The sequence below is a fragment of the Felis catus genome, chromosome X, assembly GCF_018350175.1.
Source record: "Felis catus isolate Fca126 chromosome X, F.catus_Fca126_mat1.0, whole genome shotgun sequence".
In the NCBI taxonomy this organism is placed as follows: Eukaryota; Metazoa; Chordata; class Mammalia; order Carnivora; family Felidae; genus Felis; species Felis catus.
This window is the reverse complement of record NC_058386.1, coordinates 18,010,243-18,035,645: the sequence shown is the minus strand read 5'-3', so window position 1 is coordinate 18,035,645 and position 25,403 is coordinate 18,010,243. Positions and strand designations below refer to the sequence as shown.

The window sequence follows — 25,403 nt, the reverse complement described above, 5'->3', positions numbered from 1 at the left end:
ACAGAAACTTCCTTCACCTCATCCAGGTTCACCTAAAAAGCCAGCCTTCTTTTCAAAGCCTAAACCTACATTGACTCTTGGCCCTTCTAAATGCAGAAGGCCACAACTTTCCACCTGTGGAGTAGGAAATGGGGTGAGAGGGACCCAGCAAATGAGCATGTTTGTTTCAGGGATTAGAGTTGCCTCTCCAAACCTTTAAAACTTAAAGTTTATTTATGTTGAGAGAGACAGAGATAGCACAAGTGGGGGAGGGGCAGAGAGAGAAGGGGGAGAGAGAGAATCCCAAGCAAGCTCCACGCTGCTAGCACAGAGCCTGATGTGGGGCTTGAACCCACAAAACCATGAGATCATGACCTGAGCCGAAACCAAGAGTCAGACGCTCAACTGACTGAGCCACCCAGGCACCCCTCTAACCCAACCCTTTTAAAAAATATATTTTTAAAAGGTTATTTATTTTCAGAGGGAGAGAGAAAACATGAGGAGAGCAAGGGCAGTGAGAGAGAAAACATGAGGAGAGCAAGGGCAGGAGAGCGTGAGAATCCTAAGCAGGCTCTGCACTGCCAGTGTGGAGCCCAACGCGGGGCTCAACAAGGGGCTCAAACTCATGAACCATGAGATCATGACCTGAGCTGAAGTCCAATGCTTAACCAACTGAGCCACCCAGGCGCCCCCCTCCAAACCTTTTAATGCAGGACAAATGGCCCTGGGTGGGATGCCATGATGGAGGGAGAACATAATAAAGGGGGAGACAAAAAATTGGAAGGAATGATCAAAAGTTGGGGAGGGGGAGACAGAGACTGACCGAGAGACAAAAAGTGAAGAGAGACAAGTGCAGACAGAGCCACAGGTAGAGACAACTACAAAGAGACTTGAGAGCAGGTCAGAAAGAGCAACATGGCAGAATGCAGGTCTGGGGAGAAAGGTAGTTAGTGATGCTCACAGCAGGAGGAGCCAAAGAAATCAGGACAATAGCTTAAAGTTGTTTATTAAGCTGTGTGTTGTGACAACCCTCCTCCATTATACACTACAGCCTCTTCCCCACACACCACAGACTTTTGTACATGCTGATTTGGAGGTATGAAGGAAGGAGGGGTGGGTGCAGGGTGGGGCCTATGGCAGGGCTCCTGGATATACCTGGGGGTAAACAAGGGGGCAAGTGGAACTGAAAGTCAGCCAAGCATGTTCCATTTGCTAAGCCCTGTGCCTATGCGGCTGTGTCCTCTGCGAGTGAGGGTGGTATATTTAAGACAGAAGGTTTTCATGGAACTCTGTCCCTTTGCTCACCTAGGTTATGTTTCTTCACATTTCTTTTGATGTGAAGCAGCCTAAGTTTGAATTGAGCTCCTACTACTACACTGGGGGTTCCATCATCAACAAAACAAGTGTGCTTCCAGTCTTGTTTTCCAGTTTTGAAGGGGAATTCCTACTCATTCTTCAAGTCACAGCTTAACCACTGTCACTTCCTGGGGGAAGTTGCAGTGGCTACTGTTGATACTCAGCCCCATGTCCCCACAGCTTACCCCTCATCTCCAGCATCCTTTTCTTCCTCGAACTAAGGGAATGTTCTGGCACTGGAGCTTCGCTCAGCTGCATGTAGACAAGGGGACACTTGACAGTATCTGGAGAGATTTTTGGTTGTCACACTTTTGTGTGTGTGTGTGAATGCTACTGGCATCCAGTGGGTAGAGGCCAGGGATGCTGCTGAACAACCTATAATGTCTAGGACCCACCCCCTGCACACACAACAAAGGACAAATGTCAGTAGTGCCTGGCCAAGAAACACTGATGTTGATACAACTCAGAAGTATGTGCATTAATGCTCCTGGGGGCAGCCCTCAAGGAATGGAAGACAGAGCCAGTGGGTAAATACCTGTGGCTTCCTGTCCTCTAGTGGGGTAACCCTGAGGTGTGTTCCCCACGGGTTTCTTAAAGGGTCCCCACCAGGACTGAGCCTCAGTTGCCCACAAAGGCAAGTTGCTCACTATGGTACCTTTCATTGGATTTTACAAAAATCTTTTCATCTCATTCTCCCTGCTCCCTTGTTCCTGTTCCTAGGGATAGCTTCCCAAAGCAACTACCTGCACCCAATTTCTCCCAGGGTCTGCTTTTAATACAGATTCCTTTTCTGATTCTCCAGTTAGATTAGGTTTCTCTGCCTTGAGTGAAGCCACCCCTCTTCGTAGTGACTTTGTATTTATTGTCTTTTTCATAGACTGTGAACACTATAAGGATGCCTGTCTTGTTCAGTGCTTTATTTTCATGGCTTAGTGCAGTTTATGGCACATGGTAGATGCTCAAAAGATATTTGTTGAATGACTGAATGAACAAATGAGTGAATTTAGGCTGTTTTCTTCCTCTGAATTGGGAGCCTCTTTGATATGTTCTTTCCCCCCTGCTTTTTTAAAAATGTTTATTTATTTTTGAAAGCGAGAGTGAGTGAGAGAGAGAGAGAGAAAAAGAGAGAGAGAGAGATGGGGAGGAGCAGAGAGACAGGGAGACACAGAATGTGAAGCAGGCTCCAGGCTCTGAGCTGTCAGCACAGAGCCTGATGTGGGGCTCGAACTCATGAACTGTGAGATTATGACCTGAGCTGAAGTTGGATGCTTAACCAACTGAGCCACCCATGTGCCTTCTTTCCCCCTGGTTTGAATGGCTTAGTGAAACATCTGGGAAAACCTTCAGAAAGAGTGGGAGGTCAAGCCATGGGTGACTTGATGGCAATATTCCTAAGGTTAAAATGGGGCCATTGTGTCAGATTCTTCAGATTTGGGATTAGGACCTTGGAATATGAAATAGTCTGAGAACATTCTCAATAATTTTAACAAAGCAGAGACTCAAGGCCTACCAAGTAACAAAGAGGATTATCTCAAGGCTTCAAGAAAATAGACAAGTTTGAAACAATGGGAGAGTTTAGTGAAGGAAAAGAGAAGGAAAATAACATTGATGGGTCACGTACTATGTGCCTGGCCCTGTGCTTTATTCCTACTGGCTCACTTGGTGGTAGGTGTTATTATAGCTACCCATTTTTCAGATTAAGAAATAGAAATTCAGAGAGAGGAAATGGCAGAGCCCAGATATGAACGTCAACTGCCCCTTTCCAAGGCTTATGGCATTTTCTGTTATGGCATGGGATATGTGTGTGTGGGGGGATGTCTAGACACTGAGGACATTTGGAGCAACTGTGGTGGGGGGGCAGCTATTGGGCAAGAGTTTGGACATGATGTCCTTCTGGGTTCCTTACTATGTTAGGAATGTCTTACTGCACTGACCGCAAGCTGTCCATCAGGCCTCTTTTGTCGGCTTATCAGTTTTAGCTCAGCAGCAGCAGGCATTTTCCCATCATTTACTTTTCTTTTATTGCTTCTTATTAGCTAAGGCTCCATCTTGTAGATATTGAGTCCCTGGCATTTATTGTATTTCAACTGATAAGCTACTGGGTGGATGGTACACAGTCATCTAATGTACCCTAAGAAAGAAAAAGCAGTGGTAAAAATTATTTTAAGATGTCATAAATTGTAACAAGTGTCAATTTTAGAGATGTTAAAATGTAAAAAAATGTGACTCTTTGAATCCGTGAATTATTGCAAACTCAAATTCCCACAACCACACACTCAGTTATCCTCAAAACAGGAGCAATAATCCTGGCTTCCCCCTCTCCTATCATCAATATACACCTAGTGGATGCCTGCTATGGGTAAGGCTCTGGATCAGATGGCTTGAAAGGAATATAAGATAATATGGAACCAGAACCACAAATCATAATCCTGGTGAGGTGGTTTTAAAAGATGGCCAGATGGATACTGACAGGGGCACTTGTTGGAATGAGCAGTGGGTGTTGTATATAAGCGATGAATCATGGGAATCTACTCCTGAAGCTAAGAGCACACTGTATACATTGTATATTAGCTAACTTGACAATAAATTATATTTAAAAAAAATAAAAGGATTTCAGCCTTAAAAAAAAATAACTAAAATATGGCCAGAAATTTTACGGCATTCCCCCCATAGCAAGGGAGGTCCATGTCCTCTTCCCTTGAATCTGTGCAGGCTTGTGACTACTTCGGCCACAGAATACAGCAGGAGTGATGCTATGTGACTTCCAAGGCAAGACGTAAAAGGTCATGTGGCCTCGGTTCTTTTAACTAGATCACTTGCTCTTGGAACTCTGAATCTCCACGTAAGAAGACAAGTACCCTGAGGGCACCATCCTAGAGAGGCCACATGTAGGCATTCTGGGTGTCAGCCCCAACCGACTTACCTTCTAGCCATCCCTGCCGAAGGGCGCCAGACATGGGAGCCAAACACCCATTCTGGAAATAGGGCCTCCAGCCCAAGCTGGTCCAACTCCCAGAAAGATGGCAATAATCCCTTGTATAAGTTAAATGACCCTAGGCCATGCGAGTTACAAGCCCGAATGTCTGTAGACTAACATGGTGAACATTCATTTGTCATTCATGTCAGAGTCCCATGTGGGTCTAGTGATCCTTCTGCAGTTTGCAGCTATGACATCCAGGAGCAGTGGCTTCTAAGATTGCTACAGATGGGGGAGACAGGTCTGGTTTGCACAGGATGCTTTTAAAGGCCAGGCTTGGGGGGCGCCTGGGTGGCTCAGTTGGTTGAGCAACAGACTTTGGCTCAGGTCATGATCTCACGGTTTGTGGGTTCGAGCCCCACATCGGGTTCTGTGCTGACAGCCTGCTTCAGATTCTGTGTCTCCCCCTCTCTCTACCCCTCCCCTGCTCACACTCTGTGTCTCTCTGTCTCCCAATAATAAATAAATGTTAAAAAATAAAAAAAAAAATAAAGGCCAGGCTTGGAATGGCTTAGAGCAGTGCTTCTTAAACCTTCTCAGGATGAAATTTTTAAATCAATCACAGACCAATACTTTTATAAAAATGCAACAAAAATGAATTACTAGGAAAAAGAAATGCTGATCAGATATAGTGGTAATGTCAAATTGCTATAAAAGTCCCTAATTACTTACTTTAAAATTTCTGTATTAGCTTATTGCAAACTGGCAACAATCTGCAAATGGGCACTGGTGCACAGACCATTGAGTACTGTGGGCTTGTAGTAATTGGGCCCATATCCTATTGGCCAGAACTCAGTTACATCCAATGAGTGAGCCTGGAAAATATAGTGTCCTATGTGCCGGGAAGAGAAGACAGAGTGCTGAATTCACAGCACTGCCTCTGCAACATGCTGTAAGTCAGGGGTTTACTCCTTTTTCTCTCTAGGAGGACCCAGTTGTTTACAAGTATATTGTCTTATTTATGTTCCAAGATCTAGGTTAGAAAACCCCAGTTTTGTAGGACAGGAAGGAAAGGAGACTGGGAAACTGTCCTGAACAGTATATGGTGCAACTGTGATTCTCCCCAGTTTTAAAGGTCCTGACCTTGAATGCAATTCCAGTTGGATAAAAATTTTGTTCAAGGGCACACAGGCTGCAGTGAAGTTTCTGTTACATTCCAGATCTCTGGTACTGTGTCAGGTGACTACTGTTACTGCCTCAGACCCTGGAGGAGGACCCTCCCCCATCTACCATGTAACACCAAAGGGAGTAGAGTTACCTCATATTTGAAAAAGAGCTAGGTTATAGAGGTCTCATATGACAATTCTGGAAAAAATAATTCTAAATACATTTATAGGCAGCCAAAGGTCTGCAAAAATAGTCTCTTTTAACACTCATAGAAAATGACCACTAAGAAACAGAAGTGTTCAAAATTGCAATAATATAACTTTGTACGATGGTTTCTTTTAAAGTTTTTATTTATTTTGAGAGAGAGAACACAAGCAGGGGAGGGACAGAGAGGGAGAGACAGAATCCCAAGAAGGCTCACGCCATCAGCACAGAGCCTGACATGGGGCCTGATCACACAAACTGTGAGATCATGACCTGAGCCGAAATCAAGTGTCGGACGCTCAACTGACTCAGTCACCCAGGCGCCCCTGTAAGATTGTTTTAAATAAACTTGGCTTTTTAGATACAAGATGCCAATGTAGTCAGACTTTGCTCAACTTTGCTGAGGCCTATGTGCCATAAAGGACAGCTGTGTTGGGCAGATAATGATGGAACCCAGCCCAGACCCCCTCAGATCCTGTTTACCCATTTGTTGTCTGCTCTTGGCTTCACCAGGCATTTGCTTCCAACACCTCAATGCTCTTTTTGAGGCCTGCCCTCCGGCCTATGGAGCAGGCCTCTACAGCTGGTAAGAAGAGCCAAAAGCCCTGGAAATTTGTTCCCCTGGGCAGCCCTGAAGCAATGACAGACAGGTACAGGAGTATGACATCCCCACTCCTTTGCCTGGTTTAGAACAACTCTATGGCATAAGTTCTTACACTCCAGATCAAAAGGACGGTACCTTCTATGGGACCTGAGATCTCATCTTTGTTCCCCAGTTTTTCCTGGAAACATTTTCTTCATTAATCACTTGTACACAAATCCTCACATCCAGATTTGCTTCTGGAGAAACCCAACTGAAGACATGTGTCCTTTAGAACTAATACCCCTGCAGAGCAGTCACCTTGTTGACAAAGTAGCCATGTCCAAGGCCGCAAGGTTTCCAACCTCAGCTGGATCCTCAACACTGCTGGGTGCTACTTTCAGCTCTTCCCTGTTCTCTATGACTGGTTTCTTGTTCAAGACTTTTAGAAAGGTGAGGCAGGCTGTCAGGTGGCCTCTGTTTTCCCCGTTCCCCTCCTTCCCAACCCCACAGACCCTCTTACAACCTTTTTTGGGATCAGCTTATTTCCTCCTCAGAGGAAAGAACATGTGTTCCTGCCTCTATGGGCAAGATTTCATCTTCTCCTCTGGACTTTGCTCATCAGTGACCTCCTTTTGGCCTTTATCATCCCCGTCACTCTGGCTTCTAAATATGTTTAAATGTTGTTCTGACTGTTATAAGATACAGGCTCCCTCAAATTCTCTCCATATTGGAAATCTCCAAACCCAACTACGATCCTTTTCCTCCATTCTTAGTCACAGGTCTAGAAGAGATGTGTCCACTCGCAGCCTCAACTCTTCATTGGTGCCACAACCTGCAGTGATCTGGGTTTGGAACCATTCCCCACGGTCTGTGGAAATGCTTCCCTCTGATGCCACCACTGGATTTGTAATTCTTCATGGCCCATCTAAGAGCTTACTATGTGTCAGACTCTACGTCCAGCACTTAAGATGTGTCTCATTACTTCACTCCCACTCCCAAAGCACCACATTTCGCTTTTTTTTCCTCCCACATCCAATCAGTTAGCAAGATTACTTTTAACTCTATTAGTAAAATACATTTCAAACCTCTCTTCTGGTCTTTATCTTCACTGTCAATGCCTTTGTTCAAGCACCATCATCTCTAGCCTTTTAATGGTTCTCCCTTCTTCTCTGCTCGTTCTAGTACGGTCCACTTTCCACATGACAGTGAGAGGGAGTGCATCAAAGCTGAAATCAGGCAACTCCACTGCTTAAAACCTTCTAAGCGTTCCTACTACGTTTAGAAGAAAATCAGCATTTCTTGCCAAAACAGCCGATGAAGTCCCTGCTAGCTTCTGCCTCTCTTTCTCACCTTGCCTGATGCTTTTCTTCACTGTGTTGGGACTGCATTGTTTTTGTTTTTGTTTTTGTTTTTGTTTTGAGTCCTGAGAATGTCCTTTCCCATCCCAGGGCCTTTGCACATGCAGTTCCCTTTGTCTGAAATGTTCTTTTCTTGCTCTATCAATCTGACTTCTTGGAGAGATGCTGCTCCTGCCACACCTCCCCCAACTTATTCTCTAACTCAGCCTTTTGTCTGTCTTCATATCACTTAATAGGATATATAATTACTTTGTTAGTTGTTTACTTAGCTTGGTCTGTACCCTCTTTTCCCCAGTGTAAGTACTGATGGCAGGAACATAGGCTTATTCACTCTTTTCTCCCCAGTGACAGTGGGGAAAGAACGGTGCTGGCATTTAGTATAAGCTCAGGACATTGGGCTGAAACATATCCTTCTCTGTGAAGCCCTCAGCACCATGGGAGAGTTAGGGGCACCGTCCTGTGAATTCCCATAGCAGTTTGAATACAGCACATAAATCCAATAACCACCTTGTTATTTATTGTCTCCTCCACCAGACCATAGTGAACAGAACTATATCTTACTCATTTTTAAACCCTCAACATCTAGCACAGTGCCCTAATCATAGTAAGCACTTAATAAAATAAGTGATGGATGAATGTACGAATAAATGAATGAAATCTTATTCTCCCAGCTGGGAGTGACTGAGAGGTGGATGCCAGCATTTTCTCTGAGGACAGAGAAACAGGCACCATGTTTTTGGAGATGGGGGTCTGAATTTCACTTCCAAGGCTAGATAGCTCTTTTATATCTGCAAGGAAAATACTTTGGGGGGAAAAAGCTGTTGAGCTATACAAAGATGAAATGAAGGTCCCTTTTTGAAATGAGGAGTTTGCAGACAAGGAGATGCTAAACTGTTCTGCATAATTATGTAAAAGATTTTTTCATGTGGGTAGAGTTACAACTCTGCACATTACTTCTTTTTGGAAAAACTGTTTTTCCTCTCTGTGGCTACTCACGGAAGTAAGCTACATTCCAAGGGAAGAGTCATAAACATGGCTGCTGTGTCACTGTGAAGGACCGGGGTTAAGGAGACAAGTGGCTCAAGAAATCACAGAGGGAAGAAGTTATCACATAGTATGCACCCAGGGGACAAACCTTGTCACCTGCTCTCCTGGATTAAAAACAAGCATCGAGGGGCGCCTGGGTGGCTCAGTCAGTTAAGCATCCGACTCTTGGTTTAGGCTTAGGTCATGATCTCATGGATTGTGAGTTCGAGCCCCATAGGAGGCTCTTTGCTAACAGTGTGAAGCCTGCTTGGGATCCTCTGTCTCCCTCTCTCTCTGGCCCTCCCCTGCTCGCTCTATCTCTCTCTCACTCAAAATAAATAAATGAATAAATGAATGAATGAATAAATAAATAAATAAATAAATAAATAAATAAATAAATAAAATAATATTAAAAAAGCCAAGCATTGCTTTGTTCATAGTTATAGTGTCAAAAATTAAAATTTAACATAGAAGTAAATGCTATGGGAAAATAAAGTGTTTTCATAGATCACAGCTACTTTCTTTTTCATAATTCTTCCCAGTTAATCATTTTTCATTTATCAATTTTTCTTCTTTCTGTCAGCATATAAAGTTTTTTTGGGTCACATCTTTATACATAATGGTACAAATATTTATTAACTAACTTATTTAAAAATTTCATAATATGATTTATTTTACTCTTTGCCCAAACTATAGGCAGACCTACAATAGAGCAGAACTGAGGAAAGAGGACCCCGAAAGAAGCCTGTAATTTGGGGCACATGATAAGAGTCTTATCCATGAGGACATTCAGGGGTGGGGCAATGGTATGAGCAGCCTGGCTCTTTCTGTTGGCTTGCATAGTGGAACATGAAAAAAACCTCTGGAATTTGGAGGCTGAAGACCTAGATTACGGTTCTGACTCAGACACTTCTTAGTCATATGACTTTACCTTTTTCAAGGTGTTTTTTATAAAGGTGTCATTTATAAAATGGAGATTTTCTTATTTCTCCTTTGCAACCATGAGATATAATTACAGCTAACAAAATGTAAGGGGAAATCTGCTGGAGCTTCTGGGAGAGTTTCTTTCTTGAGAAGAGGAAAGCTCTTTTTCCCACCATCCCTGCTTTTCCTTCTTGTTTGGATGTTAGTGGAAGATCCTGATTCTTGGAGCTGTGGCAGCCATTTTGAGAACATGAGGTAAGAAGCATGAAGATGAAAAGCTGACTTGTTGAGAGTGGCAGATTAAAGAACTAGAAATTGCCTGGGGTTTTTCAACTTCATAAAATTTCTGAACCAATCTGGAACTACCTCCCTTCAGGTTTCTAGACTTGTGAGATGACTAAATACTGATTGAACCACTGCTACTCAGGTATTCCATTACTTGCAGCCTTGTCTCTGTGTCTGGATTTGAGACAATCCAAATCAAGACAAAGAGGTTCACTGGAGTTTCATATTGTGGCAGGGGTGGAGGGGACCCTCAGAAATAACCAGAACCAAGAATTCAGACCTCCTTAGAGAGTGCCAAATCTATTTCTCCAACTCTAGTTTTTAAAATGTCAGGGTTCTGGGGTTCCTGGGGGGCTCAATCAGTTGAGTGTCTAACTTCAGCTCAGGTCATGATGTCACACTTCATGGGTTCGAGCCCCATGTTAGACTCCCTGCTGTCAGTATCCGAGTCTGCTTCAGATACTCTGTCTCCTTCTTTCTCTGCACCTCCCCTGATTGCATTCTCTTTCAAAAATAAATAAGCATTAAAAAAACCTTTAAAATCCCAGGGTTCTAACTGCCCCCACCCTGAGTCCATCACTCAACTTCTGGCCAGGGGCAAGGTCATCTAACATTGGGGTTCACACCTGTGGATGAGGTTCTTTCCCGAGGGGGTATAGCAGTGAGCTGAAGAGCCCTCCCAGGTGTGGTCTCCCAGAAGCACCAAGAAGCCAAATACTTATCTTTGACCTCTTACCACAGCCCCTTGAAATTTCTACTACTGTTGTCACTTTGTCAGTTTAAGGAACCTATATAACAGAAGAAGCCCCAGGCACACAGTAACACGTAAGTGGATTGGTGAGTGACAATTACCAAGTGGATGGGCACAACATGAGTCTATTTCTTACTGGGAGGATACAAATGAAAGGAGAGGGAAAAGAAACAGTCTTTAAGTATGGGTAATTCTGCTGGGGACCTCTGGGAAACTGTAGATCACACTGAGGAATCATTCCACCGGAAGACAGGGAGGTGGAGCATTTACCACCATCCCCATTACTTGAGGTTTGTCCCTAGGGTGTCTGCTCCCTGGCACTATAGGTCATGCCTGCAGCACACCCAGGAAACCTGTCTTGGAGACAGAGAGAGCCCTAAAGCAGAGAGGCAGAGAGATTCAGGCTTTTGAGGTGTGAGGCTGACAGCGTACTGGGAAATGTCTACAGCTGCAGGGAAGCTCAGGAGGGCACAGGTGATATTGAGAAAGGCATCAACAGTATCTGCCACACCCCCTCTTGGCTGAAACTGGTTCACTTTGGGTTTCTGTCACTTATGATCAAAGGAGTCCTGATAATGCAGCTCGCTTCAGTTCTTCCACAGAAGCAGCCATGCCCAAGTCGGGCCAGGCCTGTGTACAAGACACTGCTGCTGGGAGCACTTTCCTTGACATATATAACACCACTGGCTACTGAGGGGTCACTGAAGGCAAAAGGACTGTGGCAGAATTGATGTACCAACTGCAGGGCAAGGGGTCAAGAATGGCTCACTGTTTTATTTGTCCAAGGAGTGATGCAACCTACTGTTTGGTGAAGAGCTCTAGACACATAAGAGTAGCCAAACATGTAGAGAAATAGTAAGGTGCTGAGTGTATTCTGTTCTCCAGTGATAAATAACTCACTTTTTGTGCCACATGTTCTCAAAGCATGATGCTTAAGCTGAAGTTTAAAGATTCTTTTAAATAGCACATGAATGGAATGGAAAGGTGAGCTGCAAACTGAGATGAACTGCAATTATCTGCTGGCCTTCTAGCTACAGAAAGTTTGTTTTCTTTTAACCAACCTGAAAACAAGCTAGTTGCTTCTGTGTGGAATGCATTCAGCTGCAGGGAACAGAAATGTGACTTCAGGGGCTCATATGAACAGGACCTTCTTTTCCTCACGTAATGAGAGAACTGGGCAGGGATGGTGGCTGGCGGTAGCTCATTGGCTGACTACACTGCCAGGGACTCATACCTTCATATAGTGGATGAATTATAAGTGTGCTTGCTCTGTTTGATCCTTCTACTGAAGGGAGCCTCTGTGTAAAGTTCCAGAGACCGAAGAAACAAAGTAAATCAACGGATTAATAAAAGTAGTGTTGGGGCGCCTGAGTGGCTCAGTCAGTTGAACTTCAGACTTTGGCTCAGGTCATGGTCTTGCGGTTCGTGGGTTCGAGCCCTGCATTGGGATCCCTGCTGTCAGCCTGTTGGCGAGGAGACTGCTTCGGATCCTCTGTCCTCCTCTTTCTCTCTTCCCCTCCCCTGCTTAGTCCCTCTCCAAAAATAAATAAAAAACATTTAAAAATGAAAAAAAAAACGTTAAAATGATGAGCACGAGAAAGAAAATCCAATCCCCCTCAACCCCCAAAACCATACAAAACGAAAATAATGAGCATGTGTCTTAGATTTGGTAGTGTTCTGTTTAAAATGTGTTTTGCCTCCTACCTGGTCCTGTCCCCTGTCATACTTAAAACAGATATTTCCTCTTTGTTTTGTTTTGTGCTGTTGTCTCGTATGGTCTGTGATCAAAGTCATTGTCACCAGTAGAGGCTGTAGAGCACAGAAGGCAAGGACTTAGCCTTGGCACCAAATCTGAGTTGATTGATCTGGGACCATTTATGACCTACAGAAAGGGTGATGTCTTTTTTTTTTTTTTAATTTTTAATGTTTATTTATTTTTGAGACAGAGAGAGACGGAGAGAGAGAGAGAACATGAGCAGGGGAGGGGCAGACAGGAAGACACAGAATTTGAAGTAGGTTCCAGGCTCTGAGCTGTCAGCACAGAGCCTGACGCAGGGCTCGAACTCACAGACTGTGAGATCATGACCTGAGCCAAAGTTGGATGCTTAACCGACTGAGCCACCCAGGCACCCCAGAAAGGGTGATGTCTTATAGTTCAACATAATATTATAATTATCATCATTTAGTGGCCATTTATTGAGTACTGATCATGAAAGAAATTTAACAGCTCCTCAGTGACCAAGCTAGGACTTAAACACTGCTGCATGTCTGTGCCCCTGATAGGCAGCTTGGTGCCATGCTGCTTCTCTCTAATTTTTACTTTTATTGAACACCCCTCATCTTCTGGCCCTGGGTGATAATGCTAAAGATAGAAACTTTTCCTACTTTTTGAACTTCACTGTGTCCCCTCAGAACATGTGAGAAAGTGCTGCCAGCATCTTCTGGAAGATTAGGAGGGCAGTAAGATTCCGTAGCCACCTTCCGGCTGACATTTGAGCCCTGCTTTCAGCATGGTCAAGCCTTTTGGAGGAAGCCAGTATATGGTTTGTATCAAACTCTATATTTAGGAAGAACAACTGTGAGCTATGACAGGAATTCTCTTTAACACTTAGCCTGAAACTGAGTTTCCCTCTAGCCCCGAGCGGGGAGCAGCTCTCAGTACTGAGTGAGGCACCGAACACTTGAGCTATTTCAGCCACATGCAAAGCATCGGAATTGAGATCACAGCTCAGAGGACACCAGGCGTCCCTTCCACCTTCTGAGGAGCCTTGTATTCTTGCATCTGGCTGCTTGGGACTTTCCTTAGGCAGTAAACAAATACATAAAGCAGGTAAGCAAGAGGACCCAGCTCAGGGAGCTGGGGATTTCTGAAGGAGATTTCCTTGATACCTAACTTGAAGTGACTACTTAGAACTTTGTAGGCTTGTGACTAGTGGATGTAGCTTCCGTGTAAATTCACTGTTCAGTGGTATTGTTGCTGATCCTGTTTTATAAGTTGTGTGTGTGTGTGGGAGGGAGCTATTTGAAAGAATATTGAACTAAAACTAGTTTTCACCGATGGTGCCATTACAAAAATTTCCACAGTCCAGATAGGATGACTGTGATCCTGAACATCATGTCATTTTCATTCTTATGGCCAGGATTACAGTCAGTCAGCTGCAGAGTGATTCAGGCTGTAAGCCTAGAAATAATCAGGAGAATTTGCAGCAGAGGAAACCTGTAATGCTAGCTCCTTGATTTACCTAAATGCAAACGATTGCCGGAGTTGTTGCACAGTACAAGTTTAAAATGCTTTGCCCCTCTCCCTAAGCACCGGGCTTGGCCCCAATGATAAAGTTCTATCAACGTACGGATCGATTAACATTCCAAAGGCATCTTTTTGAAAGCGCCGCTTTGGTCAGGTGTTCCCGGTGCCCAGCAGGGTGGAGGGCAGCACTTGTCTGTCTCTGTGGGCACCAGGTTCTGAGACATGGCAATGATGAGAGTGTCTCTTGCCTCTCGGCATATTTCAGGCAAAGTGAATAAGGAGTTAGTCAGTTCAGACAGCTGAACATCTTTCTACACTCTTCTCAGGGATTATTTTTAGCTGCGGGACAGAAGATAATTCCCTGTGAGAGTGAGCTTCAGCCATTTAGTAGACCTTGAAAAAGAACAAACAAAGCCCCTTCTATCCAGATATTGATTTATTTTACTCTGAATCCCTTCTTATTAAATTAGTGATATTAATGTTGACAAATTTTTAGTAAGTGTAAGAGTCTTATTTAGAAGTCAGATATTAGGTGCTGCCCAATCAAAACATCAGCAGTGGTATATTGTATATGACTCAGCATACAGACCATTAAAGTTCCCCCACTGACTTGCAGATCTTCCAGGAAAACCCAACTGTGCTAAGCTGGCAAGCATTTCCATTATAGTATAGGCTTTGTAAAAGTCAATATGTCTTGTCAAACTTTCCGTGTTCCCAAATTTTAGCCAGAACCAGGAGACACAGTAATAGAGTGCTTTAAAGAGTACCTCTTTAGATGAAAAGCTGGGGCCAGCTGTGAGTAGACTTGTGCGTCTAAGGCATAGCTTTCTTTTTTGTTGGTGAGACGAGGCGTGCAGATAAAGAAGGAAGGTGCATTCTACACTGCATCCCTAACGGAGGTGAATGCAGGGCCAGGGAAACAGCCAGGGAACACTGTCTATTTTTATTCATCAGCGTGCTTTGCCCTGATTTCTCTGCAAATAATGAGGACAGCGGGAACGGCTTGCAGGACTGATTTACACAAATGTTATATAGCCTGTCTTCAAGGAATGAGAGCTGGGATCTGACCAATTTTCTAAAGATGCTTCTATTGCAGATTGACATATATGTTAAGAAGGAATTCATATGTAAATGAGATTATACAGAGGCTATATAGGAGACAAGGCCCAAGGTAGATCTATCTTTTAGTCTCAGAGGTCCACAAGAAACAAAGCAATCCGATAGTTTAGTGAAAAAAAACAAAATCAGCCTAATTAAAAAAAAATCAATGTCATATAAATAATACAATCATTCATTGCCTTTTTTTTTTTACATTTCAACATGCTATTGTAATAACAAAAGAAATTTCCTACTTCTCATGTTTCAAATCAATGTACAGTAACTTTTTAAAAGTTTCAAGTGATATTGGTTAGACTGTAGCTGTACACACAGAGAAAACTATATGCGGAGATGTTTAAAGTCCTGTGAGAACTATTGCTTTGCATGACTTCTAATAGCTTTTGAGGAATAGAGACATTAAATATTAAACTACTAAGCTTTTCCTTTTGAAATTGAACTATGTATCCTAGATCCAAAAATTAAAAAGCCTTCATTGAATCTTTGACACTGTAGGAAAGACAGAAATCTACATGAAACATGTCATAGAGAAAAATGCATTCCTAATTGTTCAATTTCTTGTTGCTTTTTAATTTTTTAACCAAAATGAAAATAATTCTAACTAGACTCTTCCGGATGGAGGCCATGTATCTATGTATTACCAAAACATTCAGGTGAAACTTTAAAAAATCTCATTGTTTTCATGTATGTGACTCCAAAGACTTATATTTGGATTAGAGATTTAAAAAATTATGTAATTGTTTGACTTCATATAATAGAACTTAAGACTTTGAAAATCTAAAAGAACATGTTTTTCAGAGTTCTCAGCTCTTTTTTCTTTATAAGTGGTGGAGGCGTCACTACATCAATTCCTTTTTTTTAAATTTTTTAAAAATGTTTTTATTATTTATTTTTGAGACAGAGAGAGAGCATGAGTGGGGGAGGGGCAGAGACAGAGAGGGACACAGAATCTGAGGCAGGCTGCAGGCTCTGAGCTGTCAGCACAGAGCCCGATGTGGGGCTCAAACTCATGGAGTGTGAGATCATGACCTGAGCCGAAGTTGGATGCTCAACCGACTGAGCCACCCAGGCGCCCCACATCAATTCTTTTTTTAAAATGTGTACTTATTTTGAGAGGGAGAGAGAGAGCATGAGTGGAGGAGGGGCAGACAGAGAGGAGAGAGAATCCCAAACAGGCTCCACACTGTCAGCGCAGAGCCCGACATGGGGCTCAATCTCACCAACTGTGAGATCAGGACCTGAACTGAGATCAAGAGTCGAACACTCAACTGACTGAGCCACCGAGGCACCCCCACCAATTCTTTCTCCATACTTGAAGCTGTAGATCAGGAAAGTACAGAAAAGTCACTAGCTGTGGACAGTGGCAATAAAACAATAAATATTTGCATCAAGCTTAAGTGTTCACAAGGTAGTTTGGGGAACATTATGTCATTTTGATTCTCACCACAGCCTGTGAATCAGGTAAAATTTGAGGAAGAGGATAGGGGCCTATAAATGTTGAGTGATACAGGCCAGGTTGCACAGAACTTGTAGGAAATGCCCACGCTGCTGTCTGTGTTCATTTATTCACAGGTTAGTGCGTGCATTTACACCAGTCAGTAGAGGAATGTCACTCAACCCATTTTATACTTTGGGTTTAAGTAGCAGTATGTTTTTCATTCACTCAATTTTCACCTTTTTCCACTGGGTCTGTCAACATTTAATAGACCTAGCTATGACACTACTTAGACTTGCGATAACATGCCAGAGCTGGGCTGTTCCCTGTTCCCCTAGCGCCAGGAAAACCTTGGCCACTAGTCACTGTGCTCTAAGCCAGGTCTCCTGATCTGAAAGAAAGCACAAGTCCTTTGGGAAGGAAGCACTGCTACATCTTGGGGAAATGATATAGTCATGTAAGTCCTATTTGCCTTCTGAGGCTATTTTGTTAAGAGAAGAGACGACACGGCCACCTGGGTGGCTCAGTCTGACTCTTGATTTCGGCATTGGTCATGATCTTGAGGTTCATGGGACTGAGGCCTCCATCGGGCTCTGCCCTGTCAGTGCGGAGTCTGCTTGGGATCCTCTCTCTCCCTCTCTCTGTTCCCCTACTCTGCTCCTGCTCTCTCTCTCTCCCCGCCCCCCCAATATAAGTAAATTAACATGAAAAAACATTAAAAAAAAAGAAGACAGGTGAGGCTTATGGCTGCCTGTGTTTACAGAGCCTGGGGTCTGCACACTGTGTGGGGAGAGGTGGCCCCATCCTCACAGCGTCTCCCAGGGCTGTGCACAGTGAACACAGACAATGTGCACAGTGAGCCGAGGGCGTCACAGGAGTGAGAACGTAGTTGAGGCCATTTCTATTTGGGTGTTCGTGGAGAGGAGGAGCTCCCAGTGGACTGACACACAGCCCCGGCAACAGCTCATTCAGATCACAAGTTCAGTTTCAGGCGGAGAGCTTCTGAGGCCCCAAACAAAGGTGTTTTTTTTCCCACAACCTCTTTGCTTTGCTGCTCTTGGCAGTGGGGGCAGGAGGGCAGGGAAGGAGATGATAGAGCCTTTCAAGTTTCTGATTGCCTATCATTCGATCAGGGGCAAGGCGTCTCAGCATTTCTCCTCCTGAATGATTTATCCGGGCGCTCTAGTGTTCCCTCTCCCCAAGGCATTAGGAAGGAGAGTCTCTCAGTAACTTCGGAAACTGAGACGGAAAGAATATATGGCCAGTGAAAGGGGTGACTGCCCAGTTGAATCATGAGTTAAGTTCTAATTTATCAAGACTGAGAATCTCAATGCCGCCACCTTTAACAGTTTCTCACTTGTTTTTTTAGGGATTAGACCCCGTGAATATGTCGAAACAGCCGGTTTCCAATGTCAGAGCCATCCAGGTAAGTAGGCATATTTCTGTTTTAACATCAGCTCTGTGACGCCTAGCCTGTTTGCTTAATAACTCAGACCTTTTGTGATTGTTCACCCCTAACTTGGTAATTAACTTCAAGAAAAGCGCGACTCATAGGGCACAAATGAGACAGGATATAAGGCTGGTAAGGTACGACTGAGGAGGGAGAAGCTATTTTTGCTCAATTGTGCTCAATTGTAAGACAATCAAAGTTATAACTAAGAATCAAATGATTGCCTACCAAAAAATGCAGTGTTTATTTTTTGGACATTTTTCAATCTATATGTTTTTGACATGCTCATGATAGCCATTAACAAAAATCAATTTCCATTTTTATATCCAATTAAATTTGCTGACCCATGTGTTTAGAATACATCCTTTCCTGTCAAGTGTTATTCCCAAGGTTTGGGTATTTATCTTGTAAAGTCTGTATGCTATTATGTCTCCCCCTGTCTTCCCAGCAAACAAATTCTTTGGTTGTTTCCACTGACTTAAGAGTCACCCCAAAAAGGGGAGGGGGAAACAGGCATTTTGGAACACAAATACAATTACGAAGGTAACTTTCAATATTGTTTTTACTCAATACTTAATTTTTTATTTTTTTGAGGTTTCTGGGTTTAACTCTCAAATGGCTCCCACACTGTGATGCTGGGCACACTGCTTTAGTATAAATTTCCATCTTTCTCTTCCATCAACATGGAGTCATATGTGCTTTCTCTAAAGGAGCTTTTAAACTTTTTTTTTTTCCTGGACTTTTCTGAATCCCACAGGACATGAGGCATAGTTCCTGAATATTTGGGGTCTGATGCACTGTCACAGCATAAACATAAACGATTGACCATATTGTGGAAGGGTGTGCATGTGGCCAGATTGTGGGGTTAGAAATCCTAGCACACACTGGTGGTACACGAGGTGGGTGGGGGGACAAATCTTCACCTGTCATGACTAATGCACAGTCTTAAGTGAATGGGCTTCTTAAGTGGAAAGATGTATTACAACCTCTGGAAACCAGTCATAGAACAGACTACCAAGAAAGAGCCTATTGGCAAGGATCCAACTCCGCATTGCCACGTTTAGCCCTGTTGTGTCCACCTAGTGAGTGTCTGACATACCTTGAATTTATTTTGCCTCCCAGATCTGTGGGCATCCTTGAGCCTTTGAATCTTCTTTACATGAGTTTGAATCCTTAATCCATACCAGTGTGGAATCATGGGAAAATGATTTCATCTCTCTGCCTTTGTTTCCACATCTGTAAAATGGGGATAATTGTTATTATCATGTCCTCATGTCCTAGAGCTACACATACAAGTTGTTTAAACAGCATAGTAAGCCCTCATTAAGTGACAATTATCATAATAATTATCATTCAGGAATGCTCTATGTTAACGTGAAGAGAAATAATACCATTTAACCACTGCATTTAAAGCTCTCAAAGTGCTAAGCAGAAAATTTCCTTTTTATTTTGCAGGACAGAAAAACATAGTCTTCTCTCAGGCTGTCTTTGCTTCTTTTCCTTTTAAAGCTAAAAGTGTGTTGATTTTTCTTCCTTAGCGCTTTCTAGCTTCCCTCACATCTACACTGAAAATTCACCAGTATTTTATCTACTAATTTTGACCTTGATATATTTTTAGGTCTGTAATATTTAAAAAGCTGCTATTGACTATTCTCAGTAGCTGTTATTTTACTGCATTTAAAAAATTCCATCCACTCTACCAACAAAGGCAGTAGAGTGATTTCTTATGGATGTGGTATTGCCTCTTTCAATATACTTTATGCCACTCAAAAAGCCTAATTTAAGGCACCTTCAAATGAAATATTATTTCTTATGGCTAAATAGGATCTGCACTATCTGATACTTTTCTATAATTTCTGCATTAACCTAAAGTAGGGTCTATTAAATAAAATATGAAAATGGTTACACTATGTAAAACGGTTTATAGTAACATTATTTAGGGTATAGTCCTGTCTGGAACAAATAGAAACCCCAAATGATGAGGGAATGCTTTTATTGTTTAAATACCACTTAAATATCTTAAATGTTCTATTCAACACATTCTAGTTGCTTCTTCTTTTTTATTTTAAATTTAAAAAATTTTAACATTTATTTATTATTTTTGAGAGACAGAAAGAGAGTGCGGGCAGAGGAGGGGCAGAGAGAGAGGGAGACACAGAATGCGAAGAAGGCTCCTGGCTCTGAGCTGTCAGTGCAAAGCCTGATGTAGGGCTTGAACTCACAAACCTCAAGATCATGACCGAGCTGAAGTTGGATACTTAACCAACTGAGGCACCCAGGCACCCCTTGAAGTTTTTTTTTTTTTAATTTTAGAGGGAGAGACAGTGAGAGTGGGGGAGAGAGGCAGAGAGAGAGAGAGAGAGAGAGACAGAGAAAGAGAGAGAGAGAATCTTAAGCAGGCTCAATGCTCAGTGTGGAGCCCAATGTGGGGCTTGATCCTACAACCTTGGGATCATGACCTGAATTGAAATCAAGAGTAAGACACTCAACCGACTGAGCCACCCAGGTGCTTTGCTTCTCCTTTTTATCAGGATCTTATTTCCAATTCAACTGTCATTTCCTGGGTATACAATTTGTGACAGGAACTGTGCAAAGTGCAGGCCATACAGAGATGAACTGATATCTGATTCCTCTCTTTGAGGAGCTCATAATCTCCAGGCCTTACTAGCTGTGTGACTTTGGGCAAGTTGTTCATCCTCTTTGTGCCTTGGTTTCCTTATCTATCAAGTGGGGAATTAATAACAGTACTGTTCTCATAGGTTTGCTCAGAGAGTTAAGTGAATTAATACATGTAAATACTCAGGCCAGTATCTGGCTTATTATAATTGCTTAATCAATATTAGCCATTATCATCAATCATCATCATCATCATTATCATCATCATCATATCACCACCATCATCTAGTTCAACAGTTCCCAAAGTCTGTCTCTTAGAATACCAGTTTTATGGATGCTTTTTGTTAATTAAAGGATTCCATGATAAAATGTTTGGGAAATACTACATTAAGCAAAGTTGAATAGGATCTTTATTGCATAATTTTTCAGAGTCTGTAACTTGGTAATGGCTTCATGTATTTCCAAGAAAATGATGATGTATGCAAAGTTTTATACATATTGGACCTTTAATTTTTTATTATATTTTTAAAATGTTTATTTATTTAGAGAAAAAGCATGAGTGGGGGAGAGGCAGAGAGAGAGGGAGAGAGAGAATCCCAAGCAGGCTCCATGCTATCAGTGCAAAGCCTAATGTGGGGCTCAATCTCATGAACCATGAAATCATGACCTGAGCCAAAATCAAGAGTCCGATGCTCAACCAACTGAGCCACCCAGGAATCCCTAAATATACTGGACCTTTTAAATGAGTATTTTGCAGGATAGTATTTTGCAGCACAAACTTCTAAAAAATAATGTCTTAGATCTCCATTTTGTCTGGATTGAGCAACTTAAGCCACTGTCAGCTATACTTACAACAGGTGGGCATTTAGATAGTTGCACTATTGCATCTGTGTGCATCAGACATGTTAAGGATTGTTATAATGAATAGCAAGGCCCTGGTTTATAGCACACAATTCCTTAAAAGATCTCTCTCCTTTTAATTTTTTTTAATGTTTATTTTTGAGAGGGGGGAGGGTCAGAGAGCAAGGGAGACAGAGAATCTGAAGCAGGCTCTGCATTGTCAGTGCAAAGCCCAATGTGGGGCTTGAACCCATGAACCATGAAATCAGGACCTGAGCTGAAGTTGGATGCTCAACCGATGGAGCTACCCAGGTGCCCCAAGAGAAGTCTCTTTTAACTCTCCAGGTAGTACATGGAATGGCCTTGGTTTCTTTTCAGCTGGTTCCATCTCCCCCATGCCCCAGATTAATAAGGGAGGCCAGAATTAGGCCTAACCTCTGAGGACATGGACAGTTGTCTTTCATATCCACATTGAAAAGGTGGCTTTGAATTATAAGGGGATTCTATATAAGTCTGCATTACTTTTCAGTTGTATTAATGCAATCACATTTATTCCAGGGACATAAAAATATCCTGCAGGAGTCAGTTGATCCTTCCCTTGCCTGGACAGGGCCTCTGTCTCCTAAGCAGCTATAAGGCTGTATCCCAGATGTTGGCAAATGTTTTCTATAAAGGGCAAAATAGTAAATACTTCAGGATTTGCACATCATTAGGTCTCTATTCTGACTACCCAACTCTGCCATTATAGCACAAAAGCAGATATAGGCATTACATAAATGAATTGAGTGTGGCTGTGTGCCAATGCAACTTTATTTATAAAAACAGGTGGCAGGTTGGATTTGGTCCATGGGCCATAGTTTGCTGACCTTGGTTCTGTACTCTCCAGGCTGCTTGTTAAACCCCATTGTTGACGGGGATGGAGTTGCAACCAAGGTAACATCAGCACACTCAGCATAGTGGGTCTGGTCCCTTCAGATGAAAGAATTTGAGATGACAGGTGGGGAAAGCTAGAGCTGGTGGGAAATCCAGTCCTATCGGTGATCTGCTCAGCAAGTCTCTCTAATGAGACCAAGTGACACTGGCCACTGGCAGCACCTGCCTGTCCTTCCCCTTCCTTCTGAACACACTCCCTTTGGAAATCACCATGGGCCTCAGCTCACCCAGAGCCAATGTTTTCTGGGTCGTCACTGGCTTTTATCTCCACCATTGATCAAAGTGAGCTGAGTTTTATGTGTCCTTTCTCATGAGATCAGAGAGCTTCATGGTTGAATGGAAAAGAGTCCTGTGCCCTACTCGTAGCTCTGCTCTGTGACTTCACCGCCCCCCCCCCCCCCGGTCCTCATGCTATGCAAAAGGAGGGTGTTGCATTATATGGGCTACCAGCCTCTGTGCAGCTTCTAATACTCTATGAACTTCCTGAGAATAACTTCTAAGGTTTCTTATTAGGATGATAATAATAGTCACAGTTTATTAAGGGTTTACTATATACTTGGCATAGTACAGTGAGATCCCCATGGATTATGATGGAAGGTTTAGAGAAGTGAAAGAACTAACACAGGATCACGCAGCTTGTAAGTAGGAGAGTCAGGACCTGAACTCAAGTCATGTGATCCCAAAGCCCATGTGTGAAAGCTCTCTGCAACATGCTTTTGTCTCATTACTTACCAGCCCAACCCTGGCACAGAGAGTGAGAATGGAGGGGTGGGTGGGACCATCTAAAGGGTAATCATAAGTACCAAGGCTACCTCAGGGGACAATTGCCATTTTATGGATGCCAGGTCTTGCCTTTTAAAGAGCTCAAGTGACATTCAGAAATAGTTTCAGCATTTTAGGGAAGAAGCTAATAGCATACCCTGATTAAAGTCATCTTAAACATTAGTTGGCTAGGAGTGAAAAGTACAAAGTGACTCAGTGACACACATGGTCTCAAAGTACAAACAGCCATGGCCACTGCATTACCACCTCTCTGCTTAATTGACTTAACTAAGCTGCTTGTAAAACAAAACCTAACTCTTTTATTATATATTTTAAAGGAATGATTATATGAATGCTGCATCATTAGTGAGTGTGTGGCTTCTTATGGGAACTTGTCTGTTGCTACCCAACCCATGTGTAGAACAGAATATCATGATGCCCCAAGCTTTAATATTTTTTTACCTTCACCACTGGTTATCATTGCTCTTTCACTCCTCATCGCCCGGGGAATAAAGGCTTCATGGAAGAAAAAAACAACCCAACAAAAGTCTTTACAGACAGGCGTCAGGGACTCTGTTTCCTGACTAGGATTTCTAGTTTATTTTTTTTTAATTTTTTTTTCAACGTTTATTTTATTTTTGGGACAGAGAGAGACAGAGCATGAATGGGGGAGGGGCAGAGAGAGAGGGAGACACAGAATCGGAAACAGGCTCCAGGCTCCGAGCCATCAGCCCAGAGCCTGATGCGGGGCTCGAACTCACAGACCGCGAGATCGTGACCTGGCTGAAGTCGGACGCTTAACCGACTGTGCCACCCAGGCACCCCTAGGATTTCTAGTTTAAAAAGTATTACAGGTACATGACAGTCCTTGGCACAAGGGAGTAAACTATAACCACCCATATTTTGTCCATTAACCAAATACAGCGGTTAAAGCTACAAATAATATGATACATATCTTCCTTTAATATTTTATTTAAATTTAAAAGTAAAAATGAACCTTCATTTGCCACTTGTTTTAATGTATAATCAAGGCCTTTTCTTTGATCATGGATCTACTATTTCTTCTTTTTTTTTGCTTTTATTTTTTAAATTTTATTATTTTTTTAATTTTATTTTTTAAAATTTATATCCAAATTAGCTAGCATATAGTGCAACATTGATTTCAGTAGATTCCTTAATGCCCCTTACCCATTTAGCCCATCCCCCCTCCCACACCCCCTCCAGTAACCCTCTGTTTGTTCTCCATATTTATGAGTCTCTTCTGTTTTGTCCCCCCTCCCTGTTTTTATATTATTTTTGTTTTCCTTCCCTTATGTCCATCTGTTTTGTCTCTTAAAATCTTCATATGAGTGAAGTCATATGATTTTTGTCTTTCTCAGACTGACTCATTTCATTTAGCATAATACCCTCCAGTTCCATCCACATAGCTGCAAATGGCAAGATTTCATTCTTTTTGATTCCATGAACATGCTAGAAATCTCAAAATGTCATAGCCTGCTCCATTCAGAGAGGCCCAGGACACTAAGAATAGGAAAGTGCAGAAAGAAATACTGCAAAATGCAGCCCTGTGGGGTTTCCTCTGCCTGTCCCCTGGGAGGATGACATGGTGGGGTGGCTATAGATTCTGGCAGGAGTGGCTAGAGACCTTTGAAAACTAAAGATAGAATCAGTAGTGGTCATCTAAAACAAATATGCAGTGAGAGGAAACTCCAAAAGCTTCAGCACTAAAAGGAGAAACAGAGTGGGGACCAACAGAGAGGGGTAGATAGCAGAACAATGGCTATGGAAAGCAAAGTGGATAGGGATTGTCAGTACCCAGTGTCAGGCAGCTATCAAAATCCAACCCTCTGAGGAAAGATGTCACTCCATTGTAAGTCACATATGAGTGGCTGTGGAGGGAATACTGTTTCCAGAATCCTCAGGCTCAAAACCTGGAGCCAAGCAGGAAAACAGTACAAATAATTAAGGGAGTAGTGGAATTAACTTACAGGGAATTCTTTCTACTTTTCTTCACCTGGTGAGATCAAGTGTAGTATTCATTTCACATCAGATAGGTCTATTATCAGGGAACTGTATCCTGTTCTGGCAAGAGATGATCTAGTAGATTTTTTTCCATTCCAAACTTCAAGGATGTAACAAATTATGTATAGTTTGGGAAAGCGATGCGCTAGGCTTGCTGTATCGGGGGGCATATTTAAAAATGTGTAGGATGAATAAATGTCAATGAGGGAAAAGAAATGCAAGAGAATGTGTTACAAAAGGAAAAAACAAAAGCCTGCTTCCTTTGCATTTATACAGAATCTTTATAGAGAAGGAAGTCCAACCCTTATAGAATAAACAAAGTCTAATAACATCAATGATATGGAGTCAACTCAACATACAGAAAGTCTAACATCAGTGACTTGGACAGACTCCATTTGCTTTCACAAAAATGTACCTCATACTAGAAATCCA

At 42.6% G+C, this 25,403-nt stretch overlaps 1 protein-coding gene across 3 annotated transcripts in view; it reads left to right on the top strand.

Annotated features, from left to right (window-relative positions):
- Positions 1–25,403, top strand: part of SMPX (small muscle protein X-linked) — a 103,623-nt gene that overhangs the window by 35,917 nt on the left and 42,303 nt on the right. Inside the window, exons 1-2 of one of the 3 annotated variants that reach the window (XM_045050901.1) lie at positions 13,163–13,380; positions 17,718–17,774. In XM_045050901.1, coding sequence (XP_044906836.1) covers positions 17,736–17,774 — 39 coding nt within the window. In that variant the 5' untranslated portion in view covers positions 13,163–13,380; positions 17,718–17,735. Of the gene's footprint in view, positions 1–13,162; positions 13,381–17,179; positions 17,369–17,717; positions 17,775–25,403 lie in introns of those variants that run through there. The other 2 variants (XM_006943622.3, XM_045050900.1) reach the window with 2 other exon arrangements.